Below are 27,512 nucleotides of genomic sequence, written 5' to 3'. Positions count from 1 at the left end.
AGATATTTTTATTTATTTATTTATTTACTTTTTTTTCTTAGGGCCACACCCTCGGGATATGGAGGTTCCCAGGCTTGGGGTCCAGTCGGAGCTACAGTTGCCAGCTCACACCGCAGCCACAGCAATGTGGGATCCGAGCCGCGTCTGTGACCTACGCCACAGCTCACGGCCATGCTGGATCCTTAGCCCACTGAGCAAGGCCAGGGATGGAACCTGTCCTCATGGATGCTGGTCGGGCGTGTTACCGCTGAGCCATGACGGGGACTCCAGAATATTTCTATGACAGTTCTCTTTGGTTCACTAGGTTAGGTCTTGTTCTGAAGGGTACATTATAGGAGAATTGTTAGCACAGGGCCTCGGATTTACATTCTCCGTTACCATCTAATTATTAAAACACCCGAATAGAGGTGCCCAGCACTGAAACACGGTCTGTGCCAGACGTGGATAAAAACACTCTTGTTGCCCCTTCTGCATTTGCAGCAGCCCACCTCATCACTCTGTCCCTTTATCCTGCCTTTCAATCCCTGGCCCTACTCAGTGGGTTAGGGATCCAGTGTTGCTGTGACCTGTGGTGTAGGTCGCAGATGCAGCTCAGATCCTGAGTTGCTGTGGCTGTGGCTTAGGCTGGCAGGTGCAGCTCCAGTTCAACCCCCAACCTGGGAACTTCCATAAGCTGCAGGTGTGGCCCCAAAAATAAATACATGAATGAATGAATGAATGAATGAACGAATGAACAGAGCATTCCAGGTTGGCATCTCCTGCCCCCAGAGCATATTTCTGACCAGTGGACCCCTACCCCCATCTGCCATCTAGTGAAATCTCAGCAAAGATGAGGAATTTTCATATTCATCCAAAATAAACAGGATTGCACCTTGCACCTCCTGGAAAAGTGTAATTCATTTTAATTCAACAAAGATTTGTTGACCCTGATGCCTGTCATGTCTCAGGTGCTGTAACGCATGTTAGGGCTTCAGGATAAGACAGCTTTCCTGCCCTTCAGCGGCTCACTGGCTAAGAGGAGAAGCAGTGACAGGAACTCCTATCTCCTGTTCACAGAGGAGGGAGTTGCTGCCCAAGAAAGGGAAGGAAGCTAATTATCAAGTGCCTTCTATTTGTGGGGCATTCTTAGGGTTTCACAGTGACCCTGCAGGGTATATGTTGGAGGAAAACAAAAGCTCAGAGAGGTTAAGTGCCTTGCCTTAAGTTGCAGAGCAGATAGTGTCAGAATCAGAATTCTACCCAGGTTCCATCTGATTCCACGATTCTTGCCAGTTTTGTGCTCTCAGGAAGGAAAAACTAACTGAAGAGAGGGCTGGCCGAGGGTTTTTCTGGATTCTTAACATGTGTACTAAGCTTTTTCTTTAAAAAAAAAAAAAAAAAATCAAGTCCTGTAGTAAGGAGGGCATTGTATATGCTACAGTGGAGGTGGTCTGGACGCTGTGTGTCGAAGGCAGAGGTGTGAAAATCAGTGCGGGTTTTTAAGCAGGCGAGTGGACGTGATCAGTGTCTGATTTTGAAATATAATTCTGATGGCAAGTCAGTGATGGATGGGAAGTCGCGAGAAATTGGGACCTGGAAGGCCAGCCAGTGTTCCATTTTAATAATCCAGGCAAGAGATAATAAAGATTCAGGCTTTAGCATTAATTACACCTTTTATTTTATGTAATAGATGCCACACCAATGCTTTGGTGACAGTAGCTGTGTCTTCATGTCCCTCTGAGATAGGCATTATTGTCACTGCCGCTGTGCAGTTGTGGCCCAGAGACAACCCCCCCCCACCGACCCTGGGTCACGCAGCTGGGAGTGGTGAAGGCAGGACTGTAGTCAGGGCGTCTGACTCCCAAGCCCCGTATGAACTACTGCCTTCTGTTGCTTCCTGGCGACGGGACAGAGGACGGGGGCAGTGAGCTAATTTGAGAAGTGGGCACACGCGTAGGGGACTTAAAAGTCAACTCTTGTTTGAACCCAAGTGCGCTGCTGTTTAGGGGACCACAGGTTATGGTTCTGGGGCACCCAGTTACCGTGTCACTCTGCCCTCAACATCCATGGTTAGTGCAGATCCCCCATCCCCCCAGGCCATTAGCAAGTGTTCATTCTTCTTGGATGCTCCCCCACCCCCCCGCTTTTTTTCTGTGGCCGCAGCTGCAGCATATGGAAGTTCCTGGGCTAGAGGTCAAATCTGAGTTGCAGCTGCCAGCCTACGCCACAGCCACAGCCACAGCCAACACAGGATCCAAGCCACATCTGTGACCGACACCACACCTCATGGCAATGCCAGATCCTTAACCCACTGAGCAGGCCAGGGATCAACCTGCATCTGCATGGATACTCATCAGTTTTGCAACCCGCTGAGCCGCTACGGGAACTCCTGCTTATTTTTTATTACTGCAAACAACCTCATTTTAAATGATGCATTTGTTTCTCCATTTATAACTTTCCCAGGAGTGAGCATTTTGAGGGGCCTCTGCTCATTGGAGTCCTTAGCACCTGGTGTCCAGCAAATGGTAGTTGCACAAAAACCGCTTCTGAATGGAAGCCTTTCCCTTGTGGCTCTCAAACCCCCCACAGTCTTCAGTGTCACCCAGCAATAAACTGCTGGGGCATCTGAGAGCCACCAAATGTAGACACTGCCAGACACAAGCATAATGTGGCCATGAAGAATAAATACTCTCCAGTTTTCTCTGAGCTCAAAGCTTGCAGATGGTGGGTGCTCAGTGAATATTAAATGCGCGATTTGTGCCTCTTGGCTTGCTTTCTTCTGCCAGCTGGTGTTCTAGGAGGAACTGGAGGGAAGCACAGATCCGTTCTGTTGGTTTTCAGCTCCAAGGACCCACCCCACAGCAGTTTCTAGTGACCTCGGAGGCATCGTCACTGTCCTTTCCATCCGTTAGCAAGCAGAGTCAAGAATTGAGATGACTGACGTGCTTTAAGCAAATTGGAAAACGGCCTTCTCCTTTGTAGATGGCCTTGCAGTCAGCTGACTGTCCGAGGTTCTTTGTGCTTTGAAAAGGGGCTGGTGGTGGTGTTCCATCTCCAGTTAACACTAAGGGGAGGTGCAAACCCGTGAGTCCCCTCATGAAATATACCTTATATAATTATTCACTCTTTTTTATATATGTATATTCATGTGACCGGGGGTAGAGAGAGAAACTAACTTATTTAGGCACAATTGTTAATTTTCTTTTCTTTTCTGTCTACTTACTGCTTTGGATAAACATACTGGAATACTGCCAAAAATTCAGGTGGCTGAATGCTAATTTTGTTGAAATTAGATAGAACAGCCATCCCCTGCCAATTTTCTGTCTAAATTATGCAGAAATTTGATTCTTGCAAGACATAAATCTGGTCAAAAATAGAGTCCTAATTTTCTAGTTAGGAAGACCTTCAGCAGACTAATTATTCTTGCTTTGGCTTTTGCTGTTCTTATGTAGGGAAAGAAATCAAAGAAAAATGAAAGGCAATAAAAGTTACTAGTCATTTTTCTCCCGTGACCCAAATGTAGATTTGCAGTGGCAAAGAACGTGACATTCAGAACTTGTCTGCTCCGAAGCAGGAGTGAGCCTCGGAAAACAATTAGTGCATCTTTCAAACGTTTGGTGGTTATTGAATAATTACTCACATAATGGTCAGTAATGGCATACAAAGGGTTATCTCTTAGCTAATCCTCAAGTAATGGAATTGGTGTATCTCTGATTTTTCCCTTAGCCTTCCAGGGTTTAGAAGAAGGAGACAGATTTGATTATGGGGACCGGAGGGAGCCACTGGAGGCCAGCACCGAAAGGGGACCTTATCTTAAGCAATTAATCAAGAAACTCATATTGTGGGACAATTATTCAGAGCTAATTCTGAAATAGCTTTAGAGCCCCAGGTCTTGAGATATTTTTTCCAGAATTTTGTCAAGGTCATTTAGAGCCACCGGGACCATCTTGAGTTAAAGGTTTGAGTGGAGGTGTTCCTGCTCTGTACCTAGGGGTCCATGCAGTGTGAAAACGTAACACCAGACAACTTAAATGCAGTTGCAGTGTTTTTTTTGTTTGTTTGTTTGTTTTTGTCTTTTTGCCTTTCCTAGGGCCGCTCCCTCGGCATATGGAGGTTCCCAGGCTAGGGGTCGAATCGGAGCTGTAGCTGCCGGCCTACACCAGAGCCACAGCAACACGGGATCCTTAACCCACTGAGCAAGGCCAGGGATCGAGCCCGCAACCTCATGGTTCCTAGTCGGATTTGTTAACCACTGAGCCACGACAGGAACTCCCGTAGTGCTTTATTTTTATTTCTACGGTGGTCAACGGTGCAAAATGGAGTAAGGTCGTCTCCCGAAGATAAACATCCTTCCTCTGTCTGCTTTCTGTACGCGGGCTGGTCCCCAGGCCCGTGTGTGACAGTGGGATGGCAGGGCTGACCTGCGTGCTTGGAGACTTGGCATACGGAAGTGATTCCTGTTGGGTGTGGTGGTTTTAAATCCGACCAGTCCTTTTGTTTTTTTCCCCAGGAATGAAATAGAGAACTGCTACTTTCTGGTTCGTCGTCGTCGTCGTCTTTTTTTTTTTTTTTTTAATGATTTTTATTTTTTCCATGATAGTTGGTTTATAGTGTTCTGTCAACTTTCTCCTGTACAGTAAAGTGCCCCAGTCACACACACATGAATAAGTGCTTTTTCTGACATTACCCTCCATCGTGCTCCATCCCAAGTGACAAGACATGGTTCCCAGTGCCGTTCAGCAGGATCTTGTTGCCACTTCCTCCTGGTCCTGCAGTTTACCTTCCCCAAAGTATCTCTCTCGTTCATCCGCCATCTGTGCCCCCTCTCCCGGCTGCTCTCACCTGCCGTGTGCAGGCTTTTCCCCTCCTCTGATCCAACCTCCTGCAGAGCTGGGACGCCCTCTAGACCCCTCAGCTGGAAGACGAGGCCCCCCCGCTCGCCACACCCCTCCCGCGCCGCAGCCCCAGCCTTTCCTCCGTTCCCACACGTGGCCTTGGCCTTGACCTTGCTCTCTTCCCCGAGATGCTTGCTCAGAAGATCATCCCATGCCTGTACTCTTCTCACGAATCTGGTTTCAGCCTAAACGTCCCTTCCTCAGCGGATGTTCCATCTAAATAGCCCTTTCCTGCAGAGAACACGTCTTTCTTCTTCAGGTTTTTAATGGTCTGTTGACCGAGTCCGCAGGGTCCAGTCTCGCTGTCGGGAATGGCGATCGGGTCCCCCCGCGGCAGGCGGGGCTGCTCCATCGCTCCCATCCCCTCGGCCCACCGAGGCCAGACGTCGCTGCCGCCGAGTATTTTCAAAGTCACAGTTCAGAGATGTACACCTTTTCACATTCTAACAACTTAGAGGCAAAGAAATACGGTAAAATCGTTTTTCTTTTTTTTTTAATAGTAAAACTGCTGAAGAAAATACTGGTTACGAGCCAGTGATGGTTGCTTCTCAGCGACAGGCAAAAGTGGTTCCTGTCTTAGTGAAGCTTAGTAAGGGAAATAGGTTTTTAAATGCTCTAACCCTCAATCAGTTACAAGTTGTAACTCCTTACACTGGCGCTAAGGAAAGACCAGAAGATACTTCTCGGAGAAGGCAGTGCTTGATTAGCCTAAGGCTGAAAGGGTGAGAGACAGCCTGCGGGTAGCAGAGGAAAGAGAGTGCCTAGCGGAGAGGAGGGCCTGTGTGGGCATGAAGACCCCGAGAAGGGCAAGAATTCGGGATGTTCCAGAAATGCCAGGAATGGTCCTGTGGCTTGAACGGAATGTTCCGCACACATAGCTGCTTCGTTGAATTGCAACTAAAATCTGTCCCAGTTTGGATTTGGAAAAATGTTTTGCCAGGTATGGTCACAGTGTTATGGTTCAATAAAGCACTTTTCATCTTCTTATTAAATACCTTCTGGGGCTGGAATTACTTTTCAAGTAAAAGCTCTTCTCTGAAACCCGTGGTCCATAAAAGCACGCACTGTCGATGAGTTTGCAGCCGCCCCTCCTTGTGCAGGGGTTGCCTGTTTGTGATGTCGCCTGCTGGCTCGCAGGTATCTGTGACCCCCAGGTCAGCACGCAGTCAGTCACGGACAGGTACAGAGGGGGCCAAGACATTCGAGCTGCCCCCGTGCACAGTTCCAGACGCGTCCAAACAAGGCGACACCCTGCCTTCTTGTTTCAGCTCCTTCAGTCAACAAGTGAATTGTCACCGGCTATTTGTTGCCATGCTTTTCGCATGCCTTGCTTTTTGGTGGTGGTTATGCTGTCGAACGACCCCCAGCATGATGCTGGCCGGGGCTCGCAGTGTGAGAGGGCTGTGATGGGCTCTGCGGAGACACCAGATCAGCTTCGTGCAGGCGCCAGGTCCCTGCTGCCGGATGTGGGTTCACTGTTAATGAATCAGCAGTCCTGAGAGGTCCTTAAACAGAAACACACAGAAAACAGGATCACGTATGGATCTGCTGATGAAAATGTGACCAGAGCGTCATAGGAACCTGACCTCGTATTTCCTCTGGGGACGGCAGTCGAGTTTGCACCAGTTGAGTGTTTGCAGCACCTTTAGAGAACGTTACACCACAGGGGACACGAATCCACTGCACTTGTACATGTGAGTGTGTTGTTAACGTGTGTTGCTGTGAAGCAAGTCACCCCAAGTTTAGCGGCTGAGAGCAGCAACTCTGTACTCACTCGCGGTCCTGGGAGTTGGCATCTGGGGTTGGCTCTGTGGCGCAGGTGCAGTTCTTTCGCTGGACTTGGCCTTCATTGTACTGTGCCACCAGCTGGTGATGGACGGCCCCACTCATACGTCTGATGGTCTGACTGGGGCTCTGAGCCACGCGTGTCTGATGACCCAGCAGGCTCGCCTGGGCTCATTCACACGGTGGTGGTTGCAAGTCTCCCACGAGCAACAGGAGGGCAGGCCCCCGTCTGCAGGTGGTTTTCAGTCCTCTGCTTGTGTCACACCTGCCACCTCTGACCCATCAGCCAGAGTACCGCCACTCAAACCCAGCAGGCTCCGCCTCTCGCCCAGATCTGTATTAGCCCATTAAAAGGGTGTAGATGCCGGGGGAAAGAATCCCTCTTCTGTTTTTATACTTTAACTTGTTTATTAAACATTTTGCCTACACTTTTTCTTTCTGTTACTCAGAAGCCAAAGTGGCAGTACTAGCTGTTAACGCAAATTGGCATAAAAGGAAATTGAAGTTCAGGAAGATTAAGCAACTGCTTAGCCAGTGATTGGCAAGAGCAGATCACGCATGTCTGTACGATGGCGAAGTTTTTATTCTGTCTTTTCTGTTTTGCCTTCTGATGGATGAATAGCTAATTTGCCTAGTTTGTCCAGTTCTGGGAAGGCAAAACAGCAGTAAGATGAGTTCATTAATACAGGAGAGAAACAACTGCCATTGTCTGTCTTGGAAGAGAAGCCAGATCCTATGTGGAGCCTTACGGTTGTGGTAAGTTGAGAAGACCATGGTGGTGATTTGTCAGTGTGCGATGGATTTGATTTGCATGAAGGACTTATATTCTTGGTATGGAATCTTAGTTGTCATAGAGTTTATTTTGAAAGACTAAAAAGGAGGTGATTAAAATATTAGAGATACTGACATTGTCTGACGAGATCTCCTTGTATTTATTTCTTTAAAAAAAAAAAAAACCCACAATATTACCATAGCTAGACCCTATTATGCTATTGTAATCATAGTTGAACCGAGAAGGGTGATTAACGATAGCAATTTATTGTATCTGAGGAGGAGAGAAAATAGGAGATGTTGTCGTTATCATAAATCATATCATAAATAACCAAAAAGAAGCACTCAGAATGCTTGTGTGGTGTCAGCAGCCAGCCCCTTCAGGCACACTAGCCCAGGAGGTAGCCATAGAAACCCCAAAGTCATATTGTTATCTCAGTCTTGCTGCAGTTATGTGATACAACGGTATTAACATATAGATTAGGCCATTTATAATACTAGGTGTCATTTCAGGTTGGCTTGCTTATATAGCATTTTAGTTTTTTATTGTGCAGAATGTTCGTGAAATAGTGCTTTTTTGCAGGTCAGTGTGAATATAGAGTGAATTCATCTTCACTCTATTAATTTATTGTGTTATTGATTGGCTGTACTGTATGAATTGTCATTGCCTAATTGTCTTGTGTTTGCTGGTAATTTCCTTTTTTTTTTTAAGTAAATAGGTTTATTTAAAAAAAAAATACCTCCTCACTTCATACATGCTGGGTTTTAAGGGTCTAATTTTGGTCACATTAGAGACAGAACAATTTTAAAAATATTTGATGAGGGGACGTAGATGGGATTTTTTTAAAAATTGGGGGCCTCCTTTGGAACTAAGAGGTAAAGTGTTGCAATGGGTTGTTTTTACATCGCTGCGCTTCCTGTGCTTCCCAGGCGCCCAGTGCCTGCCTGTCCTTCTCCAGCTGCCCCCAGACACCCCCCACCCCCGCCAGCACCGTCCCCCCTGAGCCCGATCCTCCTGGCCATGCCTGTGTCCACACCTTCTCCATCCTCAGCCTTCCATCAGATTCCTTCACTGAGGTTCTTGACCCAGAGTCTCCTCACCTCAAAAAGTAGGCTCGAGTCATTCGTTAGCTTTACAGTCTTAAAAATATTTCGGCAGCTTTTAAAGGCCGCGCCCTTATATCCAAGACTTAAATCAGGTGGTCAGAACGCCGGGTGCTGGGCGTGTGGTCAGTGAGACATTCACGGGCGGAAATAGCTCTGTCCCGCCCTCTGCTGCGGAGATGGCCCTAATCCCAAGGATCTTCAGGTCTCAGAAGCGAGACTCACTGACACTTGGCAGCTGGGAGCACCTGGGGCTGAGCGAGCACTTGGGCTGGGCTGGGTGGACTTGCGGCACTGGCAGCAGACCCCAGGTGTTCCCATCCATCTCCCTTTCTAGCTGACATTGTGACTGCCGTCTCCATGTTCCTGGATGTGCCTTGGGCCCGTCTCTGCCACAGCACTTGAACTGATGACCACAAAATGTGGTTGATCCCTAAAGACAGGAAGTCCTGTCTTGTTTGACTGTATGTTCTAGGGTCTAACATGGTGCTTACTGCACTGGTATTCAGAAGGCACTCAATAGGTGAACGAATGAATGAATGATGTGTTCAGGAGAGAATGAATGAGTGCAAGTAGAATTGAGTCACTTCAAGGAACTGGTTATTATAAATGTACCAAGTTGAGAAAGGTGTTTTTTGAAAAGTGTGCAGTTTAAATGAATTCTTTCATATCTATTGTAAAAAGCATTAGGATGCATGAACTGGCAAGACAGTACCAAAGTTTGGGTCATCATTGCTAGAAATTAATTTCTGCATGTGACTTTCCAAAAATTTACAAGAAATCTAGTTTTAAATACATTTAATTTTTGGTGAAAAATGTGCATATAGCATTTTATGGTCCCTATAAAGTTCAGAAGTGCAGGTGTGTTTTCTGCTTGAAATCATGCCACTTGCATGCATCTGTATAGTTAACCAGGTGAAAAACTTTCATGCCTGGGCAAACAATTTCCCTTTTTTTCCTAATGTCCATGAGCCTTTTAGATGATAGTGTTTCTTTAAAGGCATTTATTATTCTAGTTAAGATTTTTAAAAAAGATATTTTATTCTATACGAGTATTTATAGTAGCTTAGAACTAACCCTAAAAATCCCATTGGTGTGTTCAGACCTTATTACCTTGTTTTGGTCTTGCTCAAAAAGTTTGGTAAAGAAGCATGTTTTCTCATGACTCCTCTGGGAAATGGAGGGAGTGTGAATTATTATTTGTGTCATTAATGAAGGGAAATGGAATGGAGTTTGTAATGTCTCCTTTGTGCCTGTCAATATGGTGAAGTTTTTAAAAAGATGGACATTAATATGGATCCATTTGATTTTTATATGTAATTAAACAATTGTTGTGCATTAACACACTGAAGGAAAATGTTAGTTTGGTGAATCCAAGTGAAAGATATTTGTGAGTAGTTTGTATACTCTTACAATTTTTCTATAAATTTGCAGTTACTTCAGATTAAAAACTTAAGAATTTTGCAATCCAGTGGTGATTTGAAATCACTGGGTTTTTTGTTTGTTTGTTTGTTTCTTGCTTTTTAGGGCCGCACCTGCAGCACATGGAGTTTCCCAGGCTAGGGGTCCAATCAGAGCTACAGCTGCCACAGCAACATCAGATCAGAGCCGCATTTGCGACCTGCTCTACAGCTCACAGGAACGCTGGATCCTTAACCCACTGAGCAAGGCCAGGGATCGATCCTGCAACCTCATGGTTCCTAGTCAGATTCGTTTCCACTGCACCACAATGGGAACTCCTGAAATCACTGATTTTTTAAATGAAAAGACACCTTAGAGATTAATTCTATCTCCCTCATTTTCCATATTATAAGATATTCTGCAACCAATTAAATATGTTTTAAATTGTGTTTCTGTGGTGATAAATTTGTGCCAAATCATTCATATTATTTTCCACCATTCCCCCCTTTTGACAAATTAGGAAGTGTTATTGTATATGCAGAACATTTGGCAGAATGAAAAGTTACTTCTTAACATGTCAGGATTCTCCTTAAGTTGAATTATAGCACCCACATGTTAGTGAATTTATATGAAGAATAAGCATATTGGTAATGGATGTGAACCTTTACCAGTAACTTAACCTTACTTTAAAAAATAGGGGTTCCCACACTGGTTTAAGTGTGGTTCTTCACTTGTCTTTTTTCTTATTGTTAGTGTCTTCTTTTTCTCCTAGAAGTCTAGAAGTTACATCATAATGTACTGTAGTCTTTGATGAGCGACAGTGCTAATAATCAATTGTAACAACTCTAACTTTGAATATTCTCACACAAAGAATAATCAGATCAAAAGTCTTGTCACTGTTAACTCCAGCCAAGTTTTAACACAGGCAGAAAAGCTTTTGTAGCTATTAACCTTACTATACCTTTAGCAGCATGGCCATTAGCACTTCTGCAGAACTACCTTCCTTGACTAAAATTTCTGTTGTCCTAAAAAAATAAACAGATAAATATACATAAAAATTTTAAAAAGGAGTTCCCGTCATGGCACAGCAGAAACAAATCTGACTAGGAACCATGAGGTTGCGGGTTCAATCCCTGGCCTCGATCAGTGGGTTAAGGATCTGGCGTTGCCGTGAGCTGTGGTGTAGGTGGCAGATGTGGCTCAGATCTGGCGTTGCTGTGGCCGTGGTGTAGGCTGGCAGCTGTGGCTCTGATTAGACCCCTAGCCTGGGAGCCTCCATGTGCTATGGGTGTGGCCCTAAAAAGACAAAAGACAAAAAAAGAAATAAAAAATAAAAATAAAATTTCTGTTGTCCTTAAAAAGCCGCCCAACAGCCCTGGCCCACATGCACCTTATTAGAGCAGGTGGCTGAAGCCATGCCCTCTTGAAGCGGAGAAGCTGGCTCTGGATCCGAGCTGTTAGGCAGCTTCATATGTCATAGAGGAGACGTGTTTTTTTCAATGTTTTCAAAAAGGATTGCAGGATCACCTAAACAGTCTATATCTTGATGCTTGATCAGTGTTATTTAGTAGTTGGAATACTTATCCAACCAACTCTTAATTAGCGATTTTCACTGGCCCCACAAAATTAGTGAGGCTGGTGTGTCCTCATCTCTGGGAACAAGGGACTGAAGCACCAGGAAGTTGAGAAGCTTGTTTCAAATGTCCCAGTAGTCTTCCTTGAACTAGGTTTTCCCACAGTATTTGTTTGTCACATACATACAGAAGAGTCCGCTCTCCCAGTTGAAATATATTTTTCTAGTAGAAAATGAATTCTTAGCTCTCTGGAAATAAACATCTTTGCAATGCCTCTCATATCACAGCATCACCCTTTTAACTTTGAAGCATGGCTTTTATTCTTACGTCTGTATTCGTGTTAAATTAGGAGGAACTCTGACTCGAGGAAAAAAAAATATATATTTTTTACTATTTTGTACACCTTTATGTAATAACACGTCAAAAGATCAAGTATCGTATACTATTAACCTTCTGTTACCAATATACTGTTTTACAGTAAAACTGTTTCCCTGGATGAGCAAAGGAAAATGCTAAAAAGCACTTTCAGGATATTTTACCAATTTTTGGTGATCCATGCTGATTATTATACCTCATTGCCATTCACCTGTTATCAAACCGAAATTAACCTTCAGGTGGGGTCTGGGTGACAGTAAAGGATGAAGCATGCCACAGCCAGCACGCGTTTATCTTATTCCAAACCCTTAGAACGTAGAATTAAAAGAACTCATGTACGAGAAAACCAGACACTCATTAAGCATAATCGCCAATTAAGTCTGTGTTTGAGCAAGCATAAGCTAGATCAATTGTATTCATTTGTTTGAATGTTGTAATATTTTTTAAAATGTACTCACTCAAGTGGAAAAGTTTCATACCAGGAGACTGCATTAATAAACACAGTACATCTTTACAGCAGTGAAAATGAACACAGTGCAGCTATCTGCATCAACATAGGTGAATCTCACGTTAGGGGAGAAAACGGAAGAATGTTATAGTAATGATACCACTTGTGTGAAGATCAAAAACCAAGCCAGCGACCACGACGTACAAATGTGGTAAAACGGTGCAGGAAGCGAGGGAAGGACAGGTGTCAGGCAAGGAGGGTCGCTACCTGGGGATGGGGCGGAGTGGAGGGAGCAGAGGCTGCGTCAGAAAGGCTCCAGGGGAGTTTCTGTGATGTTGCCGAGACGTTCTCATCTGGAGGTTGGGTTGTTGTTTTACAGGTGTTCATTCATTACGATGCCTTATGCCCCATTGACACTCTGCTATGGATCAGATCATTTCTAATTCAGTTCTTATTAAAGCTTAAGGCTTTCTCTTCCAGCAAAATTCCGTTTTCATTTTGATGCATGTTGATGCTGCATTTGAAGCTTTCTTATACGATCTTTAAGTATAAAATAATTGTAAACTCATAAAAATAAGAAACACTTGCATTTCCAAGAAATCCTCAGCTCTTGCAATAGTTTATTTTTATAATTCATTTATATTCCTTGAAACTTCTAGATGCATGCACGTTAACAGCAGGGGATTGAAATAAAGGAAAATGAAAATAAAAGAATGGAAACAGAACATCTCTCCTGGCTTGTGGAGACCTGCTTTGAGTCAAGCTTTAGGTCATTGCAGAATATTGAGTAGATTTCCCTGTGCTCTGAGGCAGGCCCTTGTTACCTGTTTTATAAATACTAGTGTGTGTGTGTAACCCCCCCCCCCCAATGCTTATCCCTCCCCATTATGGTTCCAACGGAGGGTTTTAATATAAGGAATCTCACCCTCAGATTTGTGTTAAGGCAGCGTGAGAGGTGGTTGTGGAGCAGATGGGACTAGAGGCAGAGGCAGCAGTCAGAAGGCTCTGGCAATGGTCCAGAGAAGAGGCACCGAGGGTTTGCACCAGCAGCAGCAGTGGGGAAACCTGTTAAAGAATTCACAGTTCAGATCTGGAGAGAGGAGAGCGTCGCAGCCTGGAGTGATGTTTCTGACCTGGGTGAAGGATGGTGTCATCTCAAGAAATGCGGCATCACTGTGTCTCCAGCTTGCCTTGTTTTTTGTAGTTGACAAAGTGCTTTCACGTGCGTTGTGTGGTTCCTGCCCTCTTCGCCCCTGTGTGCTCTGGTGCAGTGACTTCTGCTGTGAGCCTGACTTCCTGCTGCCTCGTAAGCCTTTGTCTCTGTTCCTAGTCCTCCCTCACCCCCTTGATCTTCTAACCCCCCACGTGTTTCTCTAGTTCCTCCTCTTCCTCTTCTCTTTCTGTGTAGACAGTCAGGATGGCTAAACCTGACTGCCCCAGTTGGCACCCTTGCTGATGGTATCCGTTATTTGATTTCATTTATCTCCACAAAGACCCCCGCCCCCCACTTCCTGTCCTGTTTTCTGAACATTTAGTGTATTTGCAGCGATTGAGCTAATTAAAATCTTCCTTCCCTATTTCTTTACTTCTTGTTTATTTTTATGACTACATTTCTCATTCACCAGGGTCCAAAGCCTTAAAACTGGGTTTAAATCCTTCCTCTACTCTTATACCTAATCATTTATCAGATTCTATTCATTCTATCTTCAAAATATCATCGACCTTTTTTTTGTTACCGCTACTCTACTTCCAACCCTATGGTTGCTTACCTATATCACTCCTCAACCCCTAACCTGTCCCCTCTCCATTAGTATCCAGTTTCTCCCATCCATCATATATATTCCTGCCCGAATAATCCTGCTAACACATACTCCAGGCATTTCTCTCCCTTGTCGAAATATCTTGACGAGGTTGAAACTACCAGTTGCATAAGGATCACCGGCATTGCTCTGGAATTGAGAACTTCTAGGATCTGCATGTCAGCTTGCTAAACTTACTTTCTCCAGTTTCCCGTTTTGCACGCTGCTTTCCAGACACCTTATCCCGTGGTCTTAAACAGCTCCCCACGCGCATACCTCCCTGTGTCATCTCTTTCTTCCTGTGCTTTACCATTCCCAGTCTCCAGATATCTAAAACGCTGCGTAAGTAGTCACATTTTTTTCCAGATCTTGGACATGAAGGTAATCCGTTTCTCCCTTGAACTACTCGAGCACTTTATCTACCTTACGGTCCATGCCACGTTCTGTGTGGTGTCTCTTGCTAAACTGTAAGCTCTTTTAGCTCATGATTTATTTCTGACTTAGCCCAGTAGCTCCTTCAGCCGTTAGCATTGTGCGCTATGCCTGGTATATATGCTCAAGGTAATACGTGTAGACAGAAAGGATCTGCTCCTATAGCAACTCAGTCAAGTAAGCAAGGCAGGTAACATTAGCCCCTTTTGAAAGGTCAGGAAGCAGCCACAAAGAGGCTAAGAGATTGCCCTGTGGTGCCCGAACGCCTGCTGAAATGCCTCTTTCTAACGCCAAGCCAGTGTCTCTGACTTCACCACGCCACCTCTCAAGGTAGCTGACCTCAAGCAAGCGGAAAGAAGACGTAAGTAGCAGATGAATGGTGCTAGGTCAGAGGTTTACATTTTCCAAACTCCGAGAATTAAAATTTTGTTTTGAGGAGTTCCTGTCGTGGCTCAGTGGTTAACGAATCCGACTAGGAACCGTGAGGTTGCGGGTTCGGTCCCTGGCCTTGCTCAGTGGGTTGAGGATCTGGCATTGCCGTGAGCTGTGGTGTAGGTTGCAGACGCGGCTTGGATCCTGCGTTGATGTGGCTCTGCAGCGGTGGCTGCAGCTCCGATTGGACCCCTAGTCTGGGAACCTCCATATGCCACGGGAGCGGTCCTAAGAAAAGAAAAAGACAAAAAAAAAAAAATTGTTTTGAAAGTTCTAAAAAAAAAAAGTACACCTTTCTGTCATTTCTGAGGATAGTAGCCATATAATAACCCATCTCTGGATTTGTAGGGGTTTGTGTGTGTGTGGTATGTGCGCGTGTGCACCTGTGTGTGCCTGAATTCGTGTACACAAGAGGAAGAGGAAAAGAGAAAGACAGGGCTTCGTCAGGTTAGGAGAAGAATTAATAAAGGAAGCAGAGGGCACCCGGGAAATACTTAGCAAGCTCCAGATCCCGCAAGGAGGGCCACGCCTCTGGAAAGGAGTAGAGTTTGGTGTCTGCTGTCCTGAGTCTCCACTCTTTGGACAGCAAAGGGGTGTGAGTCTGCAAGATCCTAGGAAACGTACCGCTTCACTCTCTAGACACTGTCCGTAATTTCTTTTCTTTCCCTGAAGTCATGTTCAAAGCATTGTTTTTATTTCTCAAGGTTTTAAAAAATATGTATATTCTAATAACTTCTTTTTCTTCCTTTACCAGAAGAAGAAGAAGAGCAGGTGCCCACCGATGGGGGCACATCGGCAGAGGCCATGCAGGTTCCCTTGGAAGAAGATGACGAGCTGGAGGAGGAGGAAATTATTAACGATGAGAACTTCTTGGGTAAGAGACCGCTGGACAGTCCGGAAGCTGAAGAACTGCCTGCCATGAAGCGGCCTCGCCTGATAAGCAGCAAAGGAGACACCCTGGACGTGGTGTTGCAGGAAGCCCGAGAACCGCTCAGCTCGATCAACACCCAGAAGATCCCGCCAATGCTCTCTCCCGTCCACGTCCAGGACAGCGCGGACCTCGCGCCTCCGTCACCAGAGCCGCCCATGTTAGCTCCGGTGGCAAAATCACAGATGCCAACCGCAAAGCCACTGGAAGCAAAGTCGTTTACCCCCAAAACAAAGACTAAAACTACTTCTCCAGGACAGAAGGCTAAATCGCCTAAAACGACTCAGTCACCAGCAATGGTCGGAAGTCCTATTCGGTCACCAAAAACTCTATCCAAAGAAAAGAAGTCTCCTGGACGTTCTAAGAGCCCCAAAAGCCCCAAGAGTCCCAAGGTTATGACTCCTCTCCCCCAAATCCCCATCAGACCTGAAACACCAAACAGGACTCCTTCAGCCACAGTAAGTGAAAAAACGAGTAGAGAGACCATTCAGGTAAAACAAATACAAGCTCCCCCCGATGCTGGGAAACTGAACAACGAGACTCAGCCGAAAAAGGCCGTCGTGACCGATAAGACCATTGACGACTCCATCGATGCCGTGATTGCGCGAGCTTGTGCCGAGCGGGAGCCAGATCCTTTCGAATTCTCCTCTGGATCAGAATCAGAAGGAGACCTTTTCACCAGCCCGAAGAGAATTTCAGGTTCAGAATGTACTACTCCGCAAGCTTCCGCCTCCTCAAACAACTTCCCCAAGTCAGGGTCCACGCCTCGGCCTCTTTCGGGCGGAACCTCGAGCTCTGACAACTCATGGACCATGGACGCCTCCATCGACGAGGTGGTCAGGAAGGCCAAGCTGGGGACGCCCCCCAGCGTGCCCCCCGGCTTCCCTCCCATCTCCTCTCCTTCCATCTCTCCTCCCACCCCCGAGCCTCTCCACAAGGTGTACGAGGAGAAGCCCAAGCCGCCGTCCTCCGCAGACGTCAAAAAGAAGTTGAAAAAGGAACTGAAGACGAAGATGAAAAAGAAGGAAAAGCAGCGAGACAAGGAGAGGGACAGGGACAAAAGCAAGGACAAGAGCAAAGAGAAGGGGAAGGACAAGGAGAAGGAAAGGGAAGCCAGCAAGGAGACCAAGCATCCTTGGAAGGACTTCCTGAAAGACGAGGAGGCCGACCCCTACAAGTTTAAGATCAAGGAGTTTGAGGACGTGGACCCCAAAGGGAGATTGAAAGATGGACTCGCGAGAAAGGAAAAGGAGAAGCATAAGGATAAGAAGAAAGACAGAGAAAAGGGCAAGAAGGACAAAGAGAAGCGGGACAGAGAGAAAGCGAGGGACAGAGGGCGGGATGAGAAGCTGAAGGTGCCCTCCGGCGCCCTGGCGCTGCCCCCGAAGGACGCGGCGCTGCCCCTGTTCAGCCCCACCGCGGCCCTGCGCGTCCCCGCCACGCTCCCGGCCCTGTCGCCCCTGCTCCCCGAGAAGCTGCTCGAGGAGAAGGAGAAGCCCAAGGAGAAAGACAGGAAAAAGGACAAAAAGGAGAAGAAGAAGAAGAAGGAGCGGGAGAAGGAGAAGGAGAAGAAGGAGCGGGAGCGGGAGAAGGAGAAGAGAGAGCGGGAGAAGCGGGAGAAGGAGAAGGAGAAGCACAAGCACGAAAAAGTAAGCAGCTCCCCTTGGGGCCCTGGGGCCCCGTCCCGACCGAGCCCTGGGGGGAACACGGGTACTCAGAGCCGGCCGCTGGCCTGCCGTTTGCCGGGGAAAGCACTCACAACCTCACTGGAAACATGTCTTGCCGTGTGTTTACAAAGCTTAACTTTAATTCTCAAACCCCGTAAACCTGTCCTCAAGCCCCCTAGACCCTGGCAAACGTTAAAAATTCATAGCCTGGGAGGACGCCAATCACAGACCATCAGCTCTCTCTTAACCGTACTGATCTCTGGCCGGTATAAAAATCCGTGACCCTCAAGGCAAGTAATATTTGTGTCATTATCAAGCCCAGGGCAGACTCCTCTCTACCCAAACATTAGACACCCGAAAAGGCAGCGTCCACTTTTCTGAGAGTCGCAAACCTGCGGCACTGTCCCAAGGGGACAGGAAGGCCTCTGGGGTCCTTCCTCGCCCACTGGCTTTTCGTCTTGGTGAGCCGTCCTGGCCAGAGCGCAAGGTCTGGCCTGTCTCCCTGTAGGAGGATCTTGTCTCCTCTTTCCCGCTTCAGTCAGACCAGGACGTGTCTCTGAGCATCCAGCTGGCCTGGCAGCTGGTTGGCGGGTAGAAAGTCCTATTTCCCCGTGTAAGCAGCCAGGCTTCTGGAGAATACGGCCAAAGGAACCGAGGCACACCCCGCGGTCTCACGGGAACCCAGACCCTCATCCTTTGGGCACAGGACGGGACCTCTGCTTTTATAGCTTTGCTGTCTGTGCACGGTTTGGGGACTACAGTGGTTGCCTGGTTGATTTGAAAGTTTCCTTTAAACTTTCTTAAAAAGCATAGTTGTCTGTGGTGCATCTGTGATGATCCTTAGATTCTTGCTCTGTGTTCTGGAAACACTCCTCTTTGAGGCTGGCTACAGAGTAATACCCAGTAATTTTTTCCACATAATAAAGCATGCTCTGTTTGACCTACAGCAGTTCTATTACCAACACTTTTGCAGTGTTTTTAATTTCAGGCTTAACTGGAAAACTTAGTTTGGCTGACAAGCAGAGATGACCACTCACCCGTTTTTCTGCCTAACTCTTCTTTCTGTGTCCCTCTTGGCTATTATTCTAAAATATAAAGAAGTGGGATGGAAATTCCGACATTGATAACTGAATATTGGCAGTTAAGGAGACACAGAAATTCAGCTCTTTTTCCCCACTTGGAAGTCGTTTTATCATTCAGTTATTTCTACGTGGTACCTGGAAGATTTTAAGGTGCTACCACATAACTTAGTTTCTCCTCCTGACACACCCTTGACCTAGCAGCAGGTATTGTCATCAACATGTATAGACGAGCAACAGCCTGCGTGACTTGTCCAAGGTCAAGGTCACACAACCAGCAGGAGCCAGGTCAGGTCCACACTGACTGACGTCCCCTTGTGCAGTGTTTACTGCTCCTGATCCTGCCTGGCAGCAGTCAGCACTTACCCATCAGGTGCCTGGGAACTTGGCTCATGAGCCCTTGGCAAATCAGGGTGCATTGCTTTCACCACCACCTCACCTTTGGAAAGTCAGTGGAGTTGCCCAGAGTGGCTGTTACGGATTTGAGGAGAGCCCGTCAGGTTAGATGGAGCGCGGTCCACGGCGTGCCTACCCAGCACCTGCGGACTTTGGGAAAGACGAGCCCCTCACTCAGACCACTTGGGTCGGAGGTAAAGGCTCCGTTACGAGCTGCAGGCTTCACCTGACAGAGGAATACAAGTCCTTGTGTCAGTGTTGATGGATCAGCCTGGTGACAAAAGATAAAAACATGTAAAAGGCAGCCATCGGGGCTTAAACAATAATAAACAGTATTGTGTCTAGAGGCAAATCCGGGTTCCGGTCCTGACTTTTTCAGCCCTGTGAACTTGGGCACATTGCTTATGTGAGGATTAAAGGAGCTGGCATCTGAGACTGGCCTGCTCCTGTTTCTGGCGCAGAAAGAAATGCTCAGTAAGCGGGGAAGGTGGGGCTGGCCGTGGCGGGCGTGGTGGTTCCCTTCGGCGTCAACCCGAAAAACGTATAGGAACCTGCGTCGAGTTCACGGCTCCACTGGACCCGAGGGACCGACCTGTGCACGAGAGGGTGTCAGCGATGGCTACAGTGTTTCCAGAGCGTCTGCTTCCTTGGCACTCTTTTAAACGTTGGCCCTTTTTGTGGCGAGGGTTTGTGTAACCCATGGAACGCCTTTGACAAGGAGTAGACATTGAGAGGTTCAGGCTTCTCTTTTTTCAACTCCCCTTCATCCTCTGCAAAGTACCAAGCCGTGTGAGTGAAGGAGAAGGTACTTGAAACTGGGTTGCATGTGATCTATGACTTTTCTCAGGTATCCACAGAAGTAAGACAAGAGTTAATCAAGACGAGACATATCTAAGCTGCCCCCCAAAAAATGTAGTCAAAAGAACGAGGGCCACCGTTTGCTTACTCCTGCTCCCGACCAGCTCGCAGAGCAGCTCCGTGGACAGTGACCCCGGTCAGCGAGCAAGGCCATTGGTTTTGTTTGTTTGTTTGGCTGTACCTACGGCGTGTGGAAGTTCTCGTGCCAGGGATCGAGTCTGAGCCACAGCAGTGACCCGAACTGCTGCGGCGATGCAGGATCCGTAACCCCTAGGCCCTCGGGAAATTCCAAGGACACTGTTTTTTAATTAAAAAAAAAAAAAAAAACCCACCCATGTTTATTTTACCTACCTGTAAAGTTTTCTTTAGTCATACCTGTATTTATCAGTACAAGAACAAATAAAGATATCATTAATTAGATGAGAATCTGCATAGCAGTTAGGACAAGGCTTGGGCTTTGGAATCAGGCAGGCCTGAGTGAGGTGTTTTAGTTTCTTTAATCCTTAGGTATTTCATCTTTGAAGCACCATAAATAGCACTTTTTGAAAAACTGAGTTTTTTGAAATACTCAGTAGTATTAACTATTACGTTTATATATATTAAATAACCTCAGTAAAACTGGTTTGTGTCATTACTGAAACACCGTGTATAAGTTTAGTTCTTATCACAACTCCCTCAGGTAGATAATATAATTACTGTCCCTTTAAGATAAGAAACTGAGTCTTAGAGATGAGACTGATAAACTTGCCCAAGGTCACACACCCAGAAAGTGATTGAACAGGAGCCACAGCTTCAGCCCAGGCCATCGGCTGCTAGAACCGATGTCTTTAAGCAGGTATGGTGGTTTACAAGTCTTTTAGTTGCCTTTCATGGGCAGCCGTGTGCTTTAGTCGGGGTCAGGAGTCTGGTATCTCACCTGTTTAATGTAGAACCAAATGGAGAGCTCTGTGGTGGCCTAACAGGTTGAGCATCCACTGTTGTCACTGCTGTGGCGTGGATTCACTTCCTGACCCCAGAACTTCTGCATGCCATAGGCAAGGCCAAAAATAAATAAATAAATAACCTTGTATGGAAAACATATTGAGAGCAGTCACAGAGTTAACCATAGTAGCTTGAGCTGTGAGAAACCTAACAGAAAATTTCAGAGCAGTTAATTTTTTTTTTTTTTTTCCTGTTTTGCTATTTCTTTGGGCTGCTCCCACGGCATATGGAGGTTCCCAGGCTAGGGGTCGAATCGGAGTTGCAGACAGTGGCCTGCGCCAGAGCCACTGCAACGCGGGATCCAAGCCGCCTCTGCAGCCTACACCACAGCTCACGGCAACACCGGATCCTCAACCCACTGAGCAAGGGCAGGGACCTAACCCGCAACCTCATGGTTCCTAGTCAGATTCATTAACCACTGCGCCACGACGGGAACTCCTAAAATTTTTATTATAAATTTGTATTTGTGTCAGTGTCTCTATTACAGGACTTAATTTATTTCAAACCATGGTTCTTGGGGATTGCGATGGATGTTAAAGAACTACTTTAACTAAAATTTACTCTTGCTGTTTTAAGTGAAAAAATAAGAAAGCATCTCATTTTTAATGTTAGTGGAATTGAAGTTCATTAACCTGATGCAGAAGATAAGCCAAGGAGTTCCCGTCGTGACACAGTGGAAACAAATCAGTGGGTTAAGGATCCGACGTTGCCATGAGCTGTGGTGTAGGTCTCGGACGCAGCTTGGATCCTGCATTGCTATGGCTGAGCTGTAGGCCGGCAGCTGTAGCTCTGATTCGACCCCTAGCCTGGGAACCTCCATATGCCGTGAGTGTAGCCCTAAAAAAAAGCAAAAAAAAAAAAAAAACCCCAAAAAAAGAAGGCAAGCCAAAATCCATCGGTCAGACTTGGAAATACGTCTTTATGATCCGAGAAGACCCAGCAGAGTTTCACCCTGAAACGGTGACGTCACAGACTGTGTATAGAAAGGCCCAGAGCTGGGCCTCGAAGAGCTCGGGCTTTGGCAGTCGGCCTGCCTGGCTTGGGCTCCAGCTCTCCCGCTCCTTAGCTCTTCCTCGGCCTCTCCGAACATCTCTGAGCCTCAGCTTCCTTCCCTGTCTGCTTCCTCCCGTTCGGTGCCCAGAGGGGACAGCATGGCTCTAGAAACAGTGGTTTCCTACCTGTTTCCAGAATCTGTTGGCCTTTGAAGGCCTCCCCTTCTGCCTTCTCACAGGAAACACTGAGTAAAAACTCGTTTGGGTCGTTTAAGATCCATCAGTGGCTCTGACAGTCCAGGGGTTCCTTACAATCACCAGTGAGGTTGACGAGCAGCCCGCGGAAAATGGAGATCTGTCTGTAACGGAGAGCTCATCTGTTCTGTCGTGGACCCCCCAGCTTTTCTCCTGTTGATCAGTGGACTGTTTTACCTGAGCGAGCACTGGCCGTGGGACGAGCTACCCCAGCGACACTCGGCGTGTGTTGAGTGCATGCACTCGGTGCTTACCGGACCTGGCCGGCGGCTCTGCGGGGTTGAGGCTGTTGCTCTGGTTTCACGGTCGAGAAAACTGCCTAGGAAGGTTGAGTGACTTGGGGACAAGCTGTGACATGACCCGGCCCGTGCGATGGAAGCCGACGTCCTCTATCACCCCGGGCAGGCGTCTGACAGAAGCTGATGGCGGGATGAGAACGTTGCGCCGTCCAGAGTAAGGGGCACTGTGTGTTCAGAAAAGTGCAGACCCTAGGACCCTGGAGAGAGCTTCCGTTCAGCTGCCGGGTTTCAAAGGACAGGCAGGGCCAGGCTCTCGAGTGAGGTCAGTCATCAGAACTATCAACGCAGCTCGTGATGCTCCGGTCTGTCCCCAAACCCCGAGCATTTGCCCCCAAGTCATCTTTCATTGGAGAGTTTGTTTTTAGAGAATGAGATGCAGTCTTCCCAGTTTGTGCCTTTGACAAAAGGTTTCCGTCTTTCTATTTAATGTCTCGTTTCCAGCCTTTTCTCATCAGCTCTCATGATTAATTAACTAGTGCAATGAAGGGTTTTCAGTAAATAACCCCAGTAAGAAGGGGGAATATTTATTCCCTCCCTGTTTCTTAGAACCAACTGTTCCAAAAGGAAGCCAGTAACTTATGTTTACACGAGTACGTTTGAATTTATGGAAGTTTCCCGCAGGCCGTCTCCAAGGCTGCCGGGGCCCGAACTGAGCCCTTGCTGAGAGCCCAGCCCTGTTTTGTGAACGGTCCCCACGGGATCTCACTTGTTGTACTTGGCCACAGCCCTAGATCTTCTGACAGTTCATCAGTGCTAGTTAGACTCCATTTCTGAATGGAAATAACGTAAAAACCATAACTTAAGAAAGACGGCAGGACGGTTACCAGTTGCCATAGTTCAGCGTCCGAAATGTCAGGTTATTAAATTCAGCTTTTCACCAGTACTGTTTCTGGGGCCTTACCTGACATATTCGCACAGATGGGAATCTGAACCAGCACTGGCTGAACCTGCAGTTTCCCGTGCCTTGCACACATATGTAGGTTTTCTTTTTTTTTTTTAATGAAATAAGTTTAACATTAAAAAAAAAAAATAGGAAATAAAACTTGGCCAGATTATATTGACAAAGCTGCCCATTACCTTTGCAGAGAGTCCCTGTCAGAAGATAAACTTTAAAGCTGGAATGCATGAAAGAGTTCCAAGATAGAATTTAAATTTAAACTGATTCTTTATAGATAAGCTTTTTAAAAATCCACCTCTTTGCTTCAAGTCAGGATTTTAAAAATAAATTTCCCCTTTAAATCTCTTGAGCGATTTTCATTTTTTGCAAGGCCGCACTGCTGGTGTCCTGGAAAAATGGAGAGTTAGAGCTTTATCAGTTGGTGCCCTGAGGTATGTGGCAAAGAAGCTAAATCCTTGAAGATTAGCAAAAAAAATGCAGCACATGGCAATAAGGGGCTTATATGACTACTAGTATTAGTTCAGGTGAAAGAAGTATTGCTTATACATAAAACTGGACAAATCCACTGACAATGTATTTTTAGTTAGCTACAAAGGAGTCTTATATTACTGGACTTTGCCTCTTTGGTGAATTGGGAAGCTTAGTAATCCACTGTAAATGCTCTTCTGCGCGCCCCAATTCTCGGCATCACTCTAAAGCACTGTTCTTTTATTTTAACCCTTACAGGTGCATGCTGTCCCCAGGTTTGGGCTCAGGCCGTTAAAAGACGGTGTTAGTCATACTGCTTAAGTAGTTGAAGTCATTTTCATCTAGTTTGTCGATTTCTGGGACAAACACACAAGAAGTTATTTCATGATTGAAATAATGTATTTTTAGTTTGGTAGGAATTCAGACAAAGTTAACATAAGCATCTGGTAGGAAGTTTTTATTAGAAACTGTACTTTCTATGGGATTAGCATCCTTATTCATCTTTTTCTACACTGGCTTGAATTTTATCTTTGAGTTAAATCAGATTTAGCTCCTTTAAGAATGGAATTCAAGTGTGTAGTATTTTTCAGTAGGATTACCATATGTCCTAGTTTGCCTGGGACAGTCCAGTTTACACCTGCTCTGTTCTGCGGTGTATGTAACAGCTCCTGCTTTCACCCTCAGAGGTGTCTCTGGATGTTGTAGTCACCCTAATTATAGGGAAGACATTGAGCTAAGCTAACAGGTTCTGAAACATTCACTAATTCAACTATATTACAAAATACCTGTTCCTACATTTATCCCATTTTTAATCTGACTTATCAAATATTTCTCCATTTTTGTTTGCTTGTGTTTTTACATATTTTATCATTTAACTTTTTTAAATAGTAGGTCATAAATTGACCATACCTTGACTCTTTTTTTCGGCCAAGCCATTTAAGTCAGCATCAAAAATCCAGCCATTTTAGTTGAATGGTGGTAAGGCCAACGTTAATCTCTATTTCCATATTAACTAGTTAGTTTTCCAGAGAGAAAAAGGTATTTTTTACAGTCAGCTCTAAGCCATCTCACAAGTATATGTCATTTACCATAAAGGACATTGGCAGAGAAACCGAATAACTTCATGCAAGACGTCAGCACTACTAGAAAAAAGGACTCGAGATGCATGGCAGAGAGTCACCGGAGGCGTTCCTGTGTGGCTCAGCGGTTAAGCACCCTACATTGTCTCTGTGTGGTTCAGGTCGCTGCTGTGGCATGGGTTTGATTCCTGGCCTGGGCACTTCCGCATGTCATGGGCACAACCAAAAAACAAAACAAAAGAGTCCCGGGAGTAGGATGGTGGAAGCGAGGAAGAATTTGGTGTCAGGAGGCCGGGCTTTCGGTCATTCACCTGCTAACTTTGTAACTCCCCAAGCCGGGCAGGCTTTCTGAGCCCTCAGTGCACGTGCCCAGCAGCACCTGCCACACCTGCCTGAGGAACACACTGGATTATCACGTACATGGGACACGCCTGGTGAACTGCTGCACTGGGACTATTAGTTAGTGTGCAGCGCGGTGATGGAAAGGGACCAAAATGCCACGTGAAGCCGGATAATGGTAAAGCAGGTTTTTCAAAGGCAAGGCAGACAGCTTTATTTTTAGTACAGCTTTAGAAAGGGCTCTGTAAGCGCCTCATTTGTAGTATTGTGACTGAAGGCGTTTGCAACCTTACTCCCAATACTTCATCACCTGGGAGTGTGTGACCCTAACATTTCTTAGGATTGAAGAAATATGGGCACTCTGTATAATTTTTCATTCTCTGAATTAAAAAAAAAAAAGCACAATTGTATTCAACCCTGGTTTGGGGAGTTCCTGCTGTGGCGCAGCGGAAATGAATCCGACTAGGAACCACAAGGTTGTGGGTTCGATCCCTGGCCTTGCTCAGTGGGTTAACGATTCGGCGTTGCTGTGAGCTGTGGTGTGGGTCGCAGACGAGGCTTGGATCCCTCGTTGCTGTGGCTCTGGCGTAGGCCTGTGGCTACAGCTCCGATTTGCCCCCCAGCCTGGGAACCTCCATATGCCGCGGGAGCGGCCCTAGAAAAGGCAAAAAAGACCAAAATAAAAACAATAACAAACAAACCAAAAAACCCCACAACTGTATTCAATCCTGATTTTGGGAGTTCCCATCGTGGCGCAGAGGAAATAAATCTGACTAGGAAGCATGAGGTTGCGAGTTCGATCCCTGGCCTTGCTCAGTGGGTTAAGGATCCGGCGTTGCTGTGAGCTGTAGTGTAGGTTGCAGACATGGTTCGGATCTGGCGTGGCTGTGGCATAGGCTGGCAGCTGTAACTCCTATTCGACCCCTAGCTTGGGAACCTCCATATGCTGCAGGTGCGGCCCTAAAAAGCAAAAAGAAAAAAAAGAAAAAATCCTGGTTTTGCTATTTTTGTGACCTCAGACCAGAAAAGGAAAAGGAAACGGAAGAGAAAAAGGTTGCTTCACGTATGACCAGTTTCCCTGTAAAATGGAAACCTGAGGACCTACCTCACATGTTTGTTAAAGAACCTAAACGGAAAATGTCTGAAAAATGACCAGACACAATGCCTGGCAGACACGGAGTGCCTGTAAATGCTTGTTTGTTTGGATATGTCTCTTTATTGTCCCACAGATAACACAGGTGAGAAAAATACAGACGCCTTGGTAGTTTACAAAATAAATGGGACCATCGGTTTTCAGATTTGTTTAGATGTGGGGATCCTGTGCTAAAAAAGGAAAGAAAGTAAACACAGAAGTGATCCGCCGGTCTTGCTCTGCCCCCACCCCGTGACCCTTGGTCTCCGAGGCTGTGAGGAAAGCCTCCCGATTAGGAACTGGGTAAATGAAGGAGACGTCTGCCGGGAGTGAGACTGCTTAGAGGAGCAGGTTTTGGTGGGGACGTTGATAAGTCAAGGCTGACGTGTGATGAGATGAAATGGAATACTCACAGGACGTTCAGTTGAAATCCTGAAGCATTTTACATATATAAGATATATATGTGTATGTATATTTTAAAAATATATATATATATATTTGTCTTTTTAGGGCTGCACCCACAGCATATGAAGGTTCCCAGTCTAGGGGTCCAATCGGAGCTGCAGCTGCCGGCCTACACCACAGCTCACAGCAACGTCGGATCCTTAACCCACTGAGCGAGGCCGGGGATCGAACCTGCAACCTCATGGTTCCTAGTCGGGTTCTTTAACCCCTGAGCCATGACAGGAACTCCAGCATTATATATTTTGGTCTCAGTTCCATTCAGTTGCTAGTCTAAGAGAGGGAGATTTTGAAGGCAGGATATATTTAAAGCTTAGGACTGAAACCATGGGCATGGGTGAGATCCCTGGAGAGCGTGTGGGATGAGAGAGGAGAGGGCCAGGTGAGGTCCCGCAGAAGAAGAGGACGCGGATGAACGTGGAGGAGGGGGCGCAGTGACCTCAGTGGAGAAGCAGACCGGGACGTTAGGAAAAAAAAAGAGTGTCTAGAAAGCGTGGTCTCGGTGGTGTGGCTGGGCCAGAAAGTAGATGGAGAAGGAGTGAGGGTTGAATGGGGATGAAGAGACGGAGAGAATGAAGTGACGAGAAGAAAACGCGAGAGGTCGTCAGCTAGAGCTCGAAGCGGGGAGGTGTCTAATTTTTTTAATAAGAGAAATGAGCACCTTGGAAAGCTGCGTGAAAATAG

General features: G+C 46.3%; 1 protein-coding gene and 1 long non-coding RNA gene across 4 annotated transcripts in view; both read left to right on the top strand.

The window, feature by feature from the left end:
• Nucleotides 1-27,512, top strand: part of TAF3 (TATA-box binding protein associated factor 3) — a 154,158-nt gene that overhangs the window by 98,833 nt on the left and 27,813 nt on the right. The window contains exons 1-2 of one of the 3 annotated variants that reach the window (XM_084980985.1): nucleotides 7,293-7,415; nucleotides 15,750-17,572. In XM_084980985.1, the coding sequence (XP_084837111.1) occupies nucleotides 15,800-17,572 (1,773 nt within the window). In that variant the 5' untranslated portion in view covers nucleotides 7,293-7,415; nucleotides 15,750-15,799. Of the gene's footprint in view, nucleotides 1-7,292; nucleotides 7,416-15,749; nucleotides 17,573-27,512 lie in introns of those variants that run through there. The other 2 variants (XM_084980984.1, XM_021064999.2) reach the window with 2 other exon arrangements.
• On the top strand, nucleotides 20,109-25,943 carry LOC146399593 (uncharacterized). Its single transcript, XR_014818364.1, has 2 exons — nucleotides 20,109-20,989; nucleotides 21,710-25,943. It is a non-coding gene; the product is annotated as an uncharacterized LOC146399593 (long non-coding RNA).

Source organism: Sus scrofa, chromosome 10 (assembly GCF_054392235.1).
Source record: "Sus scrofa isolate SSC_HxYL_T2T_F1_AM1 chromosome 10, Sscrofa_HxYL_maternal_Yorkshire_Landrace_v2.0, whole genome shotgun sequence".
NCBI classification, from domain to species: Eukaryota; Metazoa; Chordata; class Mammalia; order Artiodactyla; family Suidae; genus Sus; species Sus scrofa.
Note: the sequence above shows the minus strand (reverse complement) of the source record. Positions and strands in the feature narration are given on the sequence as shown.